Raw genomic sequence first — 19,164 nt, forward strand, 5'->3', positions numbered from 1 at the left:
GCTCAAGCATATGCACGTCATAGTGAGATGCGAACTATTAGCCTAATGCGGCACTGTCCGTCGCGCAGTTCCACTGTTGTTTATATGCAGTTTGCGCCAGTAGTAGAGTGTTCGTAGTGCTTATCGTGTTTACTCCGTCTCTTTAAATATTTGGACATTACAATTAAAGACATAACATTTGTTATAGTTTTTATTTTAGAACATTATTGGGGTTATGATAATGGATTTTATTTTTAATTAATTTTGAATTATAGCAAACTAAAATGTTATCGATAATAAACAATATTTTTCATGTTTAATTTTTTTTAAATATTTACCGTAATCTTGATATTTTTCCAAACACGTATACACTGTACTTACAGTGTGTGTCTATGTATATTTCGATGGTTTCAGCACCCCACGATTTCCAGCCACGAGCCGCCACTGGTAATGTTATAGGCTATGAGTATGCTAATGCAGGACATGGCCTTCGATGTCTAAGCATAGCTTAAATTCTCACTCATCAAACCCTAAGATAGCACATTAATATGTGGGAAAATTGCAAGTGTTTTCCTCGTATGTTAATCCTTAATCTGATTACTTTTAGGTTTGCCTGAAGTAACCAGTGTAATGTGAGTTCGGTAGATTTGCATGGACTCGAATATCTCATGAATCAACATGCCAACAATAAGCTGCTTATGTAGTCGACTTATGTCTTCGTATTGGAGCGGTTGAAATAGTTAATTATTAATAACATTACGACTTTAAAAAAAATATTCTCCTCTCATAACTATGCATTTCATGACTGAATTGTCAATAACACATATTAGTATCTTGTGGTTATCTAAAATTGCGCAAAACAAGAATTGCAAGTAATGCGAATAACACAATATATGCAACATCTTCAATGACATAATTAATTTGTTGTACTGACAGTAAGAGTTATATCCTAATGATGCAATGTTGTATTACAGAGCCCCACAGTACTGTTCCACCTCGCATTACCCACCGAGAGGAAGAAGTAAGATGCAAACAAGGTGAAACTGCTTTCCTTCCATCAGCAGCTGAAGCTCATCCCATCCCGAGCTATAGGTGGTATCGACAAGAAGGTGGAAGACTCATTCCTGTGATTATAGGTCAGAGAATATTCCAAATGGGCGGAACGCTAGTATTTCGTCGGTCGGTTGTTACGGACAGCGGAAAATACGTATGCTTTGTTAATAACACGGTGGGGCAAGAACGAATAGAGACAGAGCTGATCATCATAGGTAAGTGAAAACGTAGACCTAAATATAATTACTCATAAAGTTATAGTGTAAGAAATAGAATATGAGCTCATTCAATGACGTATGGGAGTGCGTCACAGAACCGATACACGTGACACGTAGTTAATCGAATGATCTGCGCATGCATTTTTTTTTTTTGTATCGGAGTTTGGTTATGTCTTTCTGTGCGAAGAAACAGATCTGTGTAAAACTGCACGTAATTACATCACTGGCAGGATAACCTTCTATCGTGAGAAAAGACAGAAAAACTGGAAAGCACAGATGGGTACTTTGAACCTAGGTCGCTTCGTTCTGATCGTAAGTAACTTATCAACCGGGCTGCTGATCCACGGTATGCTGAGAAAGTTGGCAGATGTTCAACATCGCCAGTGAAAAGTTGTATGGGAAGAATTCTTTAACACGGAAGGTGTTGAGCAATTATTCTTTAATCGAGCTTGTTCATCTCCGATATTACAGAAAGAATGTTCTCGAAATCAATTCCGTTATCAGATTGAAGTCGTTCAGTATCGTGAAGGGATGTGTACCTAAAACTCGTACGAGATATAACATGTGAATTAACTCCTTTTTTAGAAAAACGTAGCAATGGTTCCTTCTGGGGATAAAATGGATCACTCATTGCTGACTTGTACTTTAGAATCGCAGCATATCACCTAGTCAGCTACCCAATTTCACTCTTTTACTATGTGATCCTTTATGCACATTTGTTTGCCCTGCCCTACCAATAAACCCACATTAGTGAAGCCAAAGTCCTGCACATTATTTAAAAAAAAACTGTAAATAAGCACCTGTGTTACGGACAAAGTGTTTATATGATTCGCACCCAAAAAGCGATGTTATTCTATGGCATTATGTATCGTGGATGGGTTATAGGATACATATTACAGAAACCGTGCTCTGAAAATCAAACGCGGAGCTTTATTGAAAGCACTTCAGGCCTCCGATAAATAAGGTGATGATACCGCATCTCTTTTGCTTAGAAGATAAAATGTATCTCCCACCAGAAACGAATTTTCAAAACATCCAGTCAAGAATGGTTTCAAATCCACTACCTGTTGGTTATAAAAACAGATTAGCAAACTCAGCCAATAAAGACAGAAAACACAAGTGCATTTTACAGAATTGGTGTATGTAAACAAAATCAAATTAAACCATGAAATAAGCATTAACATACGTTAAAATTTTAAAAATAATAAATTAAGTTCATATTAACATTAAAAGTTATTTAAAGTTATTTCATTTAAATATTATTTAAACCTGAAAAGTTTAATAGTTACCTTCATATAGACAATAAACGTTTACCATTTATTACATATACGTTTAATGCCTCGTCCAAAATGTTAAGTAAATAATATTTTTATTGTTGAAAATATCTTTGTATAGCCACTTAGTGGGTATCTGTTACAGGCTAACTATGCATATCTCCTTTAATTAAAACAACTGTCCTTCACTTGGGACTAAATTGAGTTTTTGCAATTGAGAATACAGAGGTACGTTCGTTGTAGTATTGTTAAAAATTACAACAAAATAATAAACTATGGGCTAATTACATCAGAAAAGCGCCACGCTGTGGTAATTTTACTACATTGCTTTATGCTAGGGACAGCATTGATCTGCTCATAGCTTATCCATTTTTCGTTTCCAGATTAAGGTCTCCTTAATATGTCAAAATAAATGTACATATTTTTATAGATCAGACACCACATAAAACGTCCCCAAGACCTAGAGTATGTCAATTCCTTGATGTGATGAGAGAGTAATAAGAGAAAAGGAATCTTACATGTTTCTTGAACAAATTAAAGCTGTTGTCTTTGGGAAGAGAGTGAGGAATGATGTTTCAAATAACAATAGTAGATAGAATGAAAGAAGGAGAGAAATTGGTAACTTTGGACAGAACGTAAGTGGATGTTGACTGGTGACTATCCTAGCTTTAGTCTTGGAAGAAACAGGAGGAATGGTGATGGCGAGTTTTGAAGAATATTGTCCATGAAAGAACCTATAGAAAAGAAACCAAACATATATGATTCTTTGTTGGGAATAAAAGCTATGATCCATATTCTTAATTGGAAGGTCTACAGAAATTTTTATTAGAATATTTATCTCTGTAATTTATCTGATTATCATGTGATAATCAGATAAATTACAGAGATAAATAGATACAGAAATAGTAATGGGAATAAATCTCAGAGAGAGAGAGAGAGAGAGAGATGCTTAATCGAATTGCCCTCTTTTCTACAGAATCGAGCAATTATTGAGAAGATTCAGGTGAATTACTCCAAATTGAGCAGTGTTACCATCGTTGGACAAACGTAAGAAGTATATGTGTGCTTCCTACATTCTTACATATAAATTATGGTATGAAGTCGTGTCTCGAGCGGAAAGTGCACCAAGTCAAGATTCATTCAGACTGAAGAAGCTATGCTGAGATTAGAACAGCAAGAAAGCCCAAAGAGTGAAATTGGTCGTTTTGGAGATCTGAATATAATCAACAGTAAGAGGAAGTAGGATTATGTTCTCCATGAAGTTTATGAGAAAAACTGCAAAGTATACCCTATTTGATCACAAAAGAAACGAAGATATTATGAAAGAAGTAAACCAAGAACCAGTAATAGAAAACATTAAAAAATATAAACATAAATGGATGGAACACGTTCAAAGAATGAAAACAGAAAGATTACCAAAACAAGCCTTAAAGTACAAGCCATTAGGGAAAAGAAAACCAGGACGTCCTCTTAAGAGATTCAACGGTGACTTCTAAGGCCGTAACAGACCATGCTAGGCCTAAATCCTTGATACGTATGGTGATGATAAGAGGAAGTGATTGTAATCTCTCCTGTAGGAAAGCAGACAGCACTGTCTTTTCATAGCATTGAAATTCTCAAGGTTATCCTCACCCATCTAAAGAATAATAATGATATAAAAGTTTAGGATATTAGTTACGTGAAATATCTTGAGAATTCTGATTACTGAGCACTACAAGATTTATCAAGTGGGTAGATGAATGGAGTAGCCTTTTTTGTCCGAAAAACTAGGAATACGATTTGAAATTAGCAAGAGAAAAATCGTTTATGTACAGAAGGAAGCCAAGCCATTTGGTGAAGGTACAAAGGTTGGGTGGGTTCATCCCTGAACTGGTTGGGCAAAGAAATTTGACAAAAGTGTAAGCCATTTACCATGACAGCTATCGAGCAATCAGAAAGGAAGCTGGAGATCAAATTGCAAACAGTAGAATGTCACAGGATTTTAGTTTGCTGAAAAGGACTCACTGCCAAGAACGAGCATCGAGAATGGCGGTAAATCAATATTGTAAGCCACTAATTAGTTGTGTTGTTGTTGATGCTCCAGGCACTAAATAAGTTAACTATTGATGATCTATTTCATTTTGGAGAATACGGAAATAATGGGAATCTTTTTTAAAAAAAATGGGTTTATATTCCATGCTGTGGGGTTAATATTAGGATATTACATCTTTAAGTTATTATAGACGATATGAATAGTGATTTTCTTATTTTTATAATTATCACAGGATAATCAGATAAATTACAGAGATAAATGCATCAATATATATTCCAATAAAAATTGTTATAAATCTATGGATCATAGCTTTTAATTGCGAACAAGTTCGTCTCAAGTTTCATACTGTGCAGAAATATTATATGATTGCCAGTTTAACATAACAATTACATCGCATAAATATCCAGTTTAGTAGAATATTTCCCTGTAGATAATAAAACAAATATATTCGGAGTTTTCAGAAATATGATTGCTAATATGCGAAAACAATAGGCTACCATTTGGAAGGGAAAAACAAACGTCAGAACCACACTTAAGTTCATTTGTTATGGAAATGGAAATCTTTAACTGAATTAGAATTTTTTGAAACTGTAAATAAGTTGTCTATTTGATAATGTTAAGTTTTCAGCCTGCAAAACTGTTGCGAGAAGAACAGTTCCCAAGTTCTGTAATAAAATTATTCCAAGTTGTGTAATTGCATGCCTAGATGCTGAGTGGAAAACGTCTCAGTTTCGCACACTGTGGGATATATGGAGGAATCCTACCAGGGGCATAATGTGTTTTTGAATGTTTCTAATGGTGGATGGTGTTCATTCCTCTTTGCAAGATCAGCAGCATTCTTAGTAAAAGTGAAATAACTTATGGAAAGGGTATCAGGGTTGAGTTTCTAACATATGGGTCCTGTGTTACTATTACTTAACATAGTCGAGATATTAATGTGCTTTTTTTGTAACTTTCCAGGTTAGAACTATCATAAAACTCAACACTCATATTTATTTTATCTTCTACATTTTTACTGTTAGTTTTTTATATTGTTCGTCTACTAAAATAATGATAATGAATAATTATAAAAAATAATAATTAATTCAAAAATATTGATCTTATCATCTTCTTTATACCCTCTTTTACCTTGCGGTGTCGAGGGTCCATTGATCATCGGACCTCACTCCGTTTACAGGATAAGGTGATCAGCCTTGTGCCCCGGTGTATCCTATGGCCTGTAGTGCTGAGTTCTCAAGGCCAGTTTGCCTGCTTTGCGGGATGAAAAACCCCAGAATAAACTGGGGAAAAAACCCTGCTTTCCACGCCCAAGACTGGCTAACTTGGCTATGGCTGAGGAAGATCCTTCAGCTCCTCACGTTACCGACGGGAATCGAACCTAGGACACTCCTTCCCCAGGCATATGGTTGCGAAGCGCAAAGCCACTAAGCTAACCGCACGGACTAAAAATATTGATATATAATGAATAATAAACGTACACCATATATAAATTCACATAATGTATGTATAGATAATTACCCGCTAAAGTAAAGAGCAAAGCGGTTCGCGGCTTCCTACTGGGATCTTGCAGTCATTCCGACCATATTCTTGGAGGGTAATGGATGGCAATGCTGTAGCCAATGAAGTTCGTTCTAACTGAGGCTCGGCTATTGCTGTTACCCTCCTGTCATGATCAGAGCTTTAATATCTCAATAACACCTTATCCCTACACTGTCCTCTACAGATAACGGGGAAGATGGAAAGCATTCTTGCTTCGCCCCTTTAAGCCAGTCCTTATAAGGACTAAAGAGCAAAGCGAACGGGAGTTGATCGACCGTGAGTTGCAGTGATTAATACCCTTGGAGGGTAATGCATGGCAGTGCTGTAGCCAATGAAGTTCTAACTGAGGCTCGGCTATCGCTGCTACCCTCCTGCCATGATGAGAGCTTTCATAGCTCAATAACATCTTATCCCTACCCTGTCCTCTACAGATAACGGGGAAGATGAAAAGCATTCTTGCTGTGCTCCTTTAAACCAGTCCTTATAAGGACGCTTATTTTGTAGGAGAGTGTAATGGATGGCATTGCTGTAGCCAATGACGTTCTAACTGAGGCTCGGCTATTGCTGTTACCCTCCTGTCATGATCACAGCTTTCATAGCTCAATAACACCTTATCCATACACTTTCCTCTAGATAACGGGGAAGATGAAAAGCATTCTTGCTTCGCTCCTTTAAGCCAGTCCTTATATAAGGACCATAAAGAGCAAAGCATAGAAGTCGACTTTCTTGGAGGGTAATGGATGGCAATGCTGTAGCCAGTGAAGTCCTAACTGAGGCTCGGCTATTGCTGTTACCCTCTTGCCATGATCAGAGCTCTAATAGCTCAAAGAGCCAAGCATAAGCCAATGTAGATATAGATATGCATTTAATGTAGATATGATTTAATTAGTTTTACAATGAATTAATTTTACTAACCAACGAATAGTTAGTTTACTTCAATAACTCATATCAATTTGCAAAACATGCTGTCGGTAGTATTAAATGTTTATTTTGTTCACCTGATTCAAGCGTAAATATTTAGAAATGTCCTTATTTACTATGGAATACCTAATGTTATCTTTGCAGTTAAAGTGTATTGGGAACACAGACATAAAGCATATAACTTTTTCTTTTCAGTTCGTATTCAAGTTCGGGTCACTCCAGCTCAACAGACCATACCTGTCGGTCAACAAGCACAGTTTAATTGTACAGTTTCAGGATTCCCACTGCACGGTGTTTCTTGGATGAGAAATATGCGTCCTCTTATGACGGGAGAACGGGTTCGGCTGATCGGAACCAACCTACTGTCTCTCACATCTGTATCCAGAGAAGATCGAGGGGTTTACCAATGCTTTGCTCACAATAACTTTGACAGCGCTCAGGCATCCGGAGCTCTATTGCTTGGTGGTAAGTGTGGTTGCTATGGAAGCAGTGAAATTGACCATGTCACGCGCACTTCATAGAAGACGGCGATGTAAATGTCAGTCTATCTGTCTTCTTAGCCGTGATGAGCGTATTTCTAGAACTGCTCTCTCTCTCCCTCCCTCCCTGCTTAATCGAAACCATTTGCTGCAGATTGTGTGTGTGTGTGTGTTGCATTTGAATGTATTGAGATTACCTCTTTAAAGCCAACGGTCATTTTATGCAACAGTCACAATCCCGAACAAAGTTTATGGTCGCCATATATCTATGCGAAGAGGATGGAGAAGACTCTTGTGCATATATTTACATTAAAATGTGCAAAGTTGTGCCAAGAGCGACTTTCTACTAGAGAAGCGGCTATCTATAATCGGCACCGGCATAGTAGCACTTAGAAAGTGTAGATCGCAAAAAATCATTCCATTTAAATTTTTTTTTAATCTACTTTATAAAAGTTTACTTTTTATACATCAATATATAATCTTTATACATACAATTGTATTTTTTAATTACATTCACTAGATGACACAACTAATGAATTGCATCATCAATGTAATAAGATAGTTATATTTTAATATTATAGGTTATCAAATCGAAATTAAATATCACGTACTTCATGAGAGAGAAAAAAGCATAACTTTTGATTTGGCTCTAAGCGCAGCGGATGAACTGCAGATTTGAAATTGCGTGTTTATAGAAGACGATGAACTCGATATTGGCTCCTCCGAAGAATTTCTTCATAAATAGCGAAGGGTATCGTGCGGTAATCTTCATTTTTCGACGATCAAATCATTTGGACATCAGAGTGGTGCCCTTAGATGAAGAACCTAAATTGCACTAGAAAAAGAATTTGAGATACTTATATTTTAATTGTTTTACAGATTCTTTCGCGAAATAGGCATCACTTATGTTTCTGCTTTGTTAGTTAATATGACAATAAATAATTTTAAACAAATAGACATCATGATGCCGAACAACCGCGTTTTAATTCGTATACTGTAAATATAAACGGATTATGAGCTATATCAACTTGTATGCTTTGATTGCATGTGCCTAGTATATGCCCCTGTAAACGTAGCATTCCTGGTAATCATACGTGTACCAATTAAATGGGAAAGCCATCAACCAAGGGAAAAGGCAATTCTTTGTATTTTCTTTATACTCATTTCAAATACACTAGTTAATTAAGCTTGCTGCATGCTTTGATATCCAACTCATACATTTTAGAAGAAGTTAGCGACCTGTATCCAAACATATGACTTAAACATCGTTTGTGTAAATAACAGTACTCATTTATCCAATTTTGGCAACGAATTTACGACTCGATGACTCAAATACACAATTCTAATTAGAGACGTAAAGCTTTAATTTAAACTAGTAGCAACTTTGTTTAAAAGTTAGCCTGGAATATATTATCTTTTTCGATAATATATTCCATTCCAGATTTCTGTAACATCTGATGAATCCTTTGTTCGTAGATTTTCCTCTAAACTAGGCGTTCTTGTTTGCTCTCTGCCGAACGCCGAGAGTTAGGTATTAAACTCGAATATCTAATCTTGTACAAGATGATGGATGAATGTTATGAATATATTAAACAAGACAACATTTTATCCTATAATCCTTACTTCCCTGATGGGACTAAAAGCAATTTCGTGTTAAAGGATTGCTCAGATTTAACATCGTGGATTCATGATGCATTGTGGTAGTATTTAATGAACTCCATAGCTCAATGTCGTTTCTAGATGGATTTATTGTCGCCCACAATACGTTGCCTTTAATCTATACGATATTTTGCTTGGGTGGTAATTGTAAGATTTATTATGGGTCTCACATATGGGTAGAAATCTTCCACTTTTATCGCTATATTGCAAGATATTGGCACATCTAGAAATGAATGGTTAATAAATAAATAAATATTAGAATGTTTTAATTACTTAATGCAGTGATAATATTTTACGGCATTAACAAATCTTGGGAATAAATATTAAAATGAATTAATCACATGTAAATTTTATAATGTTCTCTTTGTTGATAAATTAATTTTACGGCATTAACAGATTTTGGGAATAAATATTAAAATGATTACCACCCATTGTATTATACTTACAAATATATTATTAACAAATAATATCCATTAATTGTGCAATAGTTGCACAAATACCGTATTTTTCGGACCATAAGACGCACCTTTTTACATAGAAAAATCGACTGAAAATTGGGATGCGTCTTATGGTCCGAAGGTAACATTAAAATACGAATCTTTACACTGTACCGAAGCTGATAGCGAAGTTCAGTTACTGGCGCAATATGTTAATAAAATTATTAAGTACGCCACAGAAGGTAGGTACCTAAGTTATCTCGCTGCATGTGGGTGAATCACCGATTTAGAGCGTCAATAATCATTAGTGTGTAAACATATGCCATTTTGTACGGTTCATTTGAATTATTTTTCCAGCTAACAACTTTTTTTTCCCGTATACGGGAGTAGGCGAGGCCATTTAGCCCTATCTAACTTTTGGAGACTGAATGGACAGTTCAATCTCCACTGGTACCAATCAGAGATAGATGGCCCAAGGCTATCACTAATTAAGCGGTACACAGTGAAGAGAGACGGCTCAAATGCGCCGCCATTTCGTGGTCCCTAACATATATTTAATGTCTGAAATAATGTGGGTTCTACGGTCGATTTTCTTGAGTTTCTGGGACGAAAAACCCGAGTTTCCGGGAGGAAAAACCCGCATGTCCGTGCCAGAGATCGACTAACTCGGGAACCGGTCGAAAAAAGGCTTAGAAAAATTTCATCTAGTCGCCGACTAGACTCAAAACCAAGTCTTCCTTCGTGCGGCCAAGCGCCGTGGTGTACAAACACCACATCCACTGAGCTACACAGGCTCGGAATTATTTTTTATAAGTTGTTAAAATTTTTATCTTAAAATTAGAAAAAAAAAAGAGTATAAAACAAAAAAGACTTTCATATAACTTGAGTTTCATATAAATTAAATGTGATAAATTATGCAAAAGAATATGGAAACAGAGCATCAGAAAGACATTTTGGTCCACCATCAACAGAAAAAATGGTTCGCGAGTGGAGAAAACAAGAGGAACAATTAAAACTGCTATGTAAATACAAGAAAACATTCCGTTCGCACCTAGAAAAATGGCCAGAATTAGAAGTTCAAATGAAAAATTGGGTAACAAATCATCGAAACATGGGAATATCTGTTTCTACGAAAATGATAATTTTTGAAGCGAAACGATGGGCAACTGCTAATGGAATTTTAGATTTTACCGGATCACCGTATTGATGCTTTAGATTTATGAAAAGACACGGGTTATGCATGCGTACAAAAACCACTCTAGTCCAAAAAATGCCGGCTGACTATGAAGCTAAAATTATAGAATTCCATAGATTTTTTATATCAGCGCGAAGGAAATTTAACTTTGAGCTTAATCAAATTGCAAACATGGATGAAGTGCCTCTAACTTTTGATGTTCCTTCAAATCGGACAGCAGATTCAAAAGGCACCAAATCAATAATGATCAAAACAACACGGCACGAAAAAACTCGCTACACTGTAGTTTTAGCGAGTTGCGCGGACGGAACAAAACTACCCCCCCCAATGTTAATCTTCAAGAGAAGAACGTTACCGATAGATGAAATTCCTCGTGGCATTATTATCCACGTTCAAGATAAAAGCTGGATGGACGAAACAGGAATGAAATTATGGATACAAAAGATATGGGCAAAACGTCCAGGTACGTTGTTTAAAAAGCCTGCGATGTTAGTGTGGGATCAATTCTGAGCGCATAAAACAGAATCAACCAAGAAGCTTCTAAAAGAAATGAATACAGAATTAGTGTAGGCCTTACAAGTCAATTACAACCCTTGTATGGATCTATTAATAAACCATTCAAAACTTTTATGCGAGAAGAGTGGAGCAAATGGATGGCAAAGCCAAATCACGATGTTACAGCAACAGGACGTATGAAACGGCCAACAATTTCAGAAGTATGTACCTTGGGTGAAAAATTCATGGGAAGCTGTGAAAGAAGAGACGATTACAAAGTCATTTAAGAAATGTGGGATAAGTAATACGATGGGTGGTACCGAAGATGACGCAGTTTTTGAAGAGAGTGACAACAATAGTTCAGACGAAAGTAATACGAACGGTGACATGAACTAGACGAGTGATAGTACTGAGAGTGAAGATGAACTGAATATTGCTAATACAAATGATTGTAACAATAAATAAAAATTAAGTAAGAATTTGTAAATATCTTCATATAATAAAATATTTTTTTCTAAAAATTGTCTCATAAATTTGGGGTGCGTCTTATCGTCCGAAAAATACGGTAAGAATTAAAACTGTATTTCTTGTGATAAAAAGTGCTTACTCATAAATCGGTCTTATTTGAAATTTTATTTCTATTCCTTACCGTAAACTAAAGAATCAACGTGACCTAAGATTAGTTTTAGATTTTTTTAAATGTTTCCTAACGTTACGAAAACATTTTACAAGTTTGGACACTGAGTTATCATTCGGTGTTTAAATTTTATTTGTATTTCTATCAAGAATTTCCTATCAAATATGTTTGGAATTTTATTAATTCTTTATTTGTGTGAGTATATTAAGAATACATTTAGATTATCTTCAAAACGTTGTTTAGCTTCCGTTGATATAGATGAACCCTTTAGATTTAAAGACTGGAATTCGAATCCTGTCAATGACCTGTAGAAACAGATATTTTCAATCAAATAACAAATTAACACCATAGAAAATAACTTAAATAAAAAAAAATAAATTAAAGATATTTATGTCCTTGTTTTATTCCAATGATCTGTATGTATTGTATAATAAATGGAGGAAGAAATCTCTTCATTCAAAATATAAATGTAGCTGTATTTAGGGTGTTAATATCGAGTAAAGAATTCACATAAATAGGTTTTATGTATATTTATTGCTATAATATCTGCATTTGACCAGTGTGTTGCGTTTTATCCTGCAGACGAGCCTCCGACATTCGAAGATGTATTTGCTGACAGAACTGTCCATCCGGGAACTACAGTGTCGTTGAAATGTACTGCAACAGGTAATCCGTTACCTCAAGTCACCTGGAGATTAGATGGCTTACCACTTCCAGAAAAACTAAGATTCCGAGTTGGGGATTATGTGACCCGGGACTCCCGTGTGGTAAGTTACGTCAATATTACTAGCATCCGCCCTGAAGATGGAGGAATGTATCAGTGTCGGGCAACTAATGAGGGAGGTAGCGAAAGTCATGTGGCTAGAGTGAACGTGTTTGGTCCACCGACTGTCCGATTGATGCCCAATATCACAGCTCTGGCTGGGGAAGAACTAGTAGTTCATTGTCCGGCTGGCGGATACCCTTTGACATCGATCGGATGGGAAAGAGGTAAAAGAATTTCGCTTGTATTCTTGTGTATTTGATCTATTTTGATGCGCTAAGCTCACATTCAAATGTTAATGTTGCCATACGACAGACTTAAACCTTGTGCTTTACATTAACTTAATAAACTTAACATTCCGTCATCTGAGTCATAAGAGACATATCGATTTGCGATCTTGAGTATAATCTCGAAATAAAATCCTTCCAAAGAGAGTATAACTGACAGTTGACCATCTGTTAAAAGCGGCGACGTTGTCCAGAGCATTGGACTCGAATACTGTGACAAAATATTTCTATAATATTTATATAAAAGCTTCATGTCGGTGATTATAAATTAGTAGAAATACAGAATATTGTAAATTGGTTCATATTTAAACCTTTAAAATGTTTAAGAAAAAGGTCAGAGAGCTTATGTCAACACGCTCCTCGGACTTCGAGTTTGTTTTTTATTCCAAAACGTTTTTAAGTCTCTGTTACATTCTGCTAGGAAATAAGAACAAATTCATAGCATTCCCCCTTTTTATTTATAATATCTGAAATTTAAGCTCTTTTTTAATAATTACAGTTAAACACCAACCAAAAGTTCACTTATGAAAATTATAAGATTCTGACGTAAGACTGCTATATTATTGTGATAAGGTGCGTGGGAGAGAATAGAATCGACCATCAGATGCGGTGATTAATACCCTTGGAGGGTGATGGATGGCAATACTGTAGCCAATGAAGTTATAACTGAGGCTCGGCTATTGCTGTTGTCCTCCTGCCGTGATCAGAGCTTTAATAGCTCAATAACACCTTATCCCTACACTGTCCTCTACAGATAACGGGGAAGATGAAAAGCATTCTTGCTTCACCATTTAAGCCAGTCATCCTTATAAGGACTATAAGGATAAGGCTATATTATTGTGAAGGGTTTTTGCGCTCTTAAAATATCTACCACATTCTTAAAAATCCTCCATTTCAGAGAAAGTAGCGGACTTTGATGCCAACCCTAACAAAACCAAATTATTAATCATAAGGACAGATCCTATAAATGTATCAGGAGTGTCATTCATGGAAGCCTCAACAGCAGAGGACATGACCAACAAGAGCAAAATAACCTTACACGACTGAGATATCAGTTTTCTCTCCTTTTCAGCAAGCGTCCTTGTCATCAAAACTGTGGTCATTCATCTTACAGATAACACGGAAAACGCAGATCTTTGAAAACTCTTAGTTCAGTTGTTCTGGAATCGCTGCGAGCAAGAGGTGGAGCTTTAACATCTTCTCCTTCGCTCTTAGGAATTTGACTTCCCAAATGCTGGGATATCGCTTATGATTAGAGAAACAAATTAGAGCTCTCATATTATTAGAGAAAGATCAAATAAATATACGCAAAATCTTTCAATTTCATAGCTATCTAGCCGAACTGGCAGAGGAATATCGTAATTTTTTCAAGTAGCCTCTACAAATTTCGCTGCTACCTTTCCAAGCAAGACTCGTCCTGCAGGGTAGCACAGGGAACTTTTCGATTTATTCTGTAAATTTCAGACAAACAACCTAACCTGTTCTATATCTAGACAGCTTGAAATAATTAATCAATTCTTTTATTACTGACCCTCTAATAAGATCTATTTCGTTTCATATTAGTATTGCTCTGCGTGTTCCCATGTTGACAGTAGAGAAAGTTGTATTACTTCAGTTTCCTCCAATCATTAGCAAACCCAAAATCATCTTTCTAATTACAGAATTTAAGTATCACTTATGGAGAATATGGAAATAGAATGTACCTAACACAGCAAGCAAGTTATATTAAATAGAAGCCTTCTACATCTCGAGATTTCTACTTTTAGAGATGTTTGTCCATTTTGGGGAATTTCAGTTTTGAAAATATTGGTGTACGCCGTCAGCATAGTACTGGCGGCGTGCGGAATTCAAATTTGTCTGACGCTTTCATTTGGTAATAATTTCAAAACCAGGAAGCATTCCACGCAATTTCCCTTGGGGTGAGGGACTCCTATGAAATCGTCGGCAGAGAAGGCCACCCACGAGGGGACTTTTAGCCAGGTATGGACTCTCCCACCTGCATTGAAGGCTGTTGCATTTCAGATATCATGAGATTGAGTGACTTTATAACCAATACTTTGTCACTTTTGATCTCGGTCATGGATCGATGACATTATTTTTGAACAAACTGAACTGATTGGTCTCTAATGAGAACCCAACACTGTTAGGCCAGCGAAAAGTTGTTTAGGCATTAGTAAAAAGCGAACACACACACACATGGGTTCTAGGACAGAGTTCTAGTATTTAAATAGTGCAACCCAAGGCAACTGAGATTGTATTCTCTCTCTATCTCTATTTTCGAAAGTAAGTTACTACGAAATAAGAACGGGTATATAATATCCCCAATTTCTATTAATTTTATTGTACAATTTAAATGCTGCTCCTGTAAGCAAAAGCATTTTCAATATTGCATACTGGATTACAGCAGACCTTACACATTCCTTGCTGACTTTTTATCTGTTAGTTTACGTTCCCAGCTTCGAGTTTCCTTCCCGTATGTCATTCAGACTTATTCTCATAATAAGTACATGAGGAGTACGATAAGTAGAAACCTTACGAACGCAGTCGGTTCTATAGCAAATGACAAAAAGGACAATGAGGTTTGAAAACACAGGAGGCCATTGTTGCGTTTAAAAAAAAGAATAGCAAACCAATTAGACGCCTCGGTGCGTCGATATTGATTTTAATTCATGTCTTAATCCTTGTCTCCAAGCCTGTCACATTTTATGCATCCAGAGTGACGAAACAAGTCTCTTCCAGAGAAATATCTTTCGTTAATGAATAAACTTTTTTTTTTTTATTAAATGAGATGTCAGCCTTAATTATAGTATAAAAACAAGCCCTTGTTTGTTTTTAAAAAGGGGACTTATTATTAAAATATATCTCATTTAGTCTGAATTCAATTTCGACAAGAACTAACAAAAGTCTCCTTTTTAAAGATAAACCCATATTTCTTAGGGAATTCGAGATCGGTAAGTTTTCTGAAATTGAAGCTAGTACTGTTCTATTACAATCTTACCCAAGACCGGAAGTCATGCATTAACGTGAAAAGACAAAGTGTATTACAGTGCAACAGTTTCTTAATCAAAACAATAAGAGTGCATATATCTGAAGCTGTTCTTAGAGGTCAGGGATAACTACGATATCAAAGTTGTTCTTCATCTTTCCCAGATTCTTTCTTCTTGAATACTCTTCTGAATGAAGTTTATTTCTTCTAATATTTTCATTTCGTACATTCCTCTTGATATTATTTCTGAATTCCTTGTTACTACTGTCCAAAGAACGTCGTTTCAGAATTTGCAAACACTTCTTTAATAATCTCTGCATCGAAATAATCCTAACGTCAATATTTATTTCTCTTTTTGTTTGTTTTCTGCTAGCATTGCACTCACAAACATTCACACAAAAAGAAATTTATGTTAATTCATAGCGTACAATTCGGGTACCAACACTTAAATAAATAGAAGCCAACAGAATTTTCATTATCTCCAGATCTCTATTGTTATCACTAGAAACGCTGACATTTCACATACATATCCTCTCTTTTCCATTTTTTTTCAGATATTCCTGCATTGAAATCAGGTGCAAGCTTTTTATAAATCCAAACAAATAGTTTGAAAATATCTACAATGTCTCTCCATCTTACTGTAACATCCTTATTGTAAAAATGAAATAAGCGATTTAAATTCTCAATTTATTTTTAAATCAGACAGCGTTTCAGTGGCCCATTTTCCACTCTATCTCTTATTGTATTAGAATAAACACAGATGCTTCGTTTTTCAGAAAATCAATGTATCAAGAACACTGTTCTTCTCCATATTGCACAGTAGAGATAAACGCAATGTATTCTCTTGCTTTATCATGAACCTTTGAAGAATAACACAATAATAGTATTTTTCTTAAATTTATACACACTTCATTGAGTTCCTTTGTAAATTCAGAAAACAATTCCCTTTGCTGCTTAATCATCAAATATTCAAATTTACATGTCTTGTTATATATATCCTAAAAGAAAGAGAACAAATTACTGCAATTTGGTGAAACATGGGATTAATGGGTTTAAGATATATTCTTTCTTTTGATTATATTTTCTTTAATATCATTTATGTCATAGGTGTTCATAGGATCAGTTCCTTTAATATCTAGGTGTTCATAGGAACTTTTCAGCCCCCTCATACATACTTTATATTCAGTCTAGTTTATCTCACTCCATCCATTTTATTTCGTATTTATTCAAATTATCTCTGAAAAGTTGTTATAGCAATCCTGATCTCCAGCTGGTATGGTCACTTAAACAGAATGGGAGAGCAAAGATTAGTGAAAAAACGACCCAGAGGAAGACCAAGATATCGGTGGATTGATGCAGTAAAAAGCTCCTTAGAATATAGAAATATAAGACCTGATAATGTTGGAGTCTTGACGGGTAAGAGATTGATTTGGAGGAAAATTATTGATAGGACGTTAATAATGATGTACGTTCTTCATAATATCCTGTACACCCCTTGAGGGTACATGTCAGGAATTTGATGATGATGATGAACTTTTGTAATGCATTAATGTGCTCCTCCAATGTGCATGTGAACTTAATCCCATTAGTTTTGTTTTCATCTTGAAATATTCTGTTGCATGTTTCCCCCAAGCTCCCCTCATATTAAAAACATTCTGTCGTCGTTGTATTTATTCTTTACACATCTTCGAAATGTGTTCTCTTGCCTAACTGCTTTAATTTCTCATTCGACAAACCCTTTTTCCATCAATGCAACCTCTCCTACTGTTGCTACCATTATCTTCAAAAATTTAATTTCAATATGCATTTTACTCATAAGCCATGTCTCTGATCGGGACTTTACTTTCACCTGTATTAGTATCCACAGATAAAGCTTTCCATCTCCCTTCTTACCAGATTTATGTAAGGAATCTATGAAAAATGAAACTTTGATGTTCAGATTTTCTCTATTCCATTTACCCGGAATTAAATACATTTTTGATACAATTTTGTTTGCAATTTCTACAGTGCGGCGGGATTTTAGGGGATTCTCTCTTCTCAGACTAGCCGTTTCCAATTTTTATCTCGGATGATAGGAATCTTTATAAGAGATTACCAATGGTAAGTGAATTAACCGGTCTTGTAAAGGGAGTGTAGACTTTCCCCCCGGATAGCCGGGATTTTCATCACTCAACACAGCTTAACCGGTTAGAAGAACACACGCAATTAATTGCACACTGGCCTCAATGCTTAAGCTGCTTTACCAAAATTTTAATAATACTACTAATAATAAACCAAACCAATTTCAGAATATTTCTTGAGCAAAATATTATCTTCGTTGACAATGTCGTTTACCGAAAGGCCCCTCACGTCACCTTTCCTGACCCCTGTCGTGTTTTGTGTTGCGTATTCATGAATCACAATTCTTTTCATAATAGACAAATGCATCCTCTCATCACTCCACGATTAAAATCCTGTGATTACTCTTACTACTGATAAAAATACAGGTCTCATTGATCATCAGTGCCTTCCTAATAATAGCAGCGACCCGTCTCTTAAATTGCTCTTTGCTTTTCACACTACATTATTCCTCATCTCCTCAAATTTACCAATAAGTAAAGGGGAGAAGTCGGATAACAGAGCTCATAGCACATGGATGATTTTGAATCAAGAAGTAATTATAATGATGACATACAACTAATATCTTATGAACACAAACCATAGCACTTGTTTCGTTGTCTGTCTCCGGTTTCTGGGAATTGAGGAAAACCCTAATCCATGAATTATATGAATCCTTACGGATATCGCATTTTATAATAATAAACTTCGAACAGCGTGGTAATACATCAGTTTGTTTTTTGATAGTCGTGGCCAAACCAACACTCGCACAGGAATTTCGCCATTGCACATATTCACTCATCTTCCCCTTTTATTCATTCTGTCACCGTTTATTTTATTTTTATTCTTTTTATGATTTTCTTAAATATTTTGTATATGGACACAACAATAAGAACGTCTTCAACAAAATTAGATAACCATCATGCATATACTTTAACTAATCTCTTATCCAGACCCTAATTCTGTCTTAACATTAGATTAATTCATCTCTCTATAGCCAGCTGATGAAGACAGTTTCACATATTTTCTCCCCAAAAAGAAAAACGAGCTTTGTGTACTTCTTCAAATTCTCTTCTTTTCTAACTTCTTCGGTATGTTCTCTAATAGCGTCCT

At 35.7% G+C, this 19,164-nt stretch overlaps 1 protein-coding gene across 1 annotated transcript in view; it reads left to right on the plus strand.

Annotated features, from left to right (window-relative positions):
• The window catches only part of LOC150094685 (cell adhesion molecule Dscam1-like), a 639,127-nt gene that overhangs the window by 430,085 nt on the left and 189,878 nt on the right, over positions 1-19,164 (plus strand). Inside the window, exons 5-7 of the mRNA XM_090411623.1 lie at positions 954-1,247; positions 7,212-7,481; positions 12,501-12,908. Coding sequence (XP_090267749.1) covers positions 954-1,247; positions 7,212-7,481; positions 12,501-12,908 — 972 coding nt within the window. The remainder of the gene's footprint in view (positions 1-953; positions 1,248-7,211; positions 7,482-12,500; positions 12,909-19,164) is intronic.

This window comes from Typopeltis vanoorti, chromosome 21 (genome assembly GCF_054136105.1).
Source record: "Typopeltis vanoorti isolate ZY-2024b chromosome 21, IOZ_Tvanoo_1.0, whole genome shotgun sequence".
In the NCBI taxonomy this organism is placed as follows: Eukaryota; Metazoa; Arthropoda; class Arachnida; order Uropygi; family Thelyphonidae; genus Typopeltis; species Typopeltis vanoorti.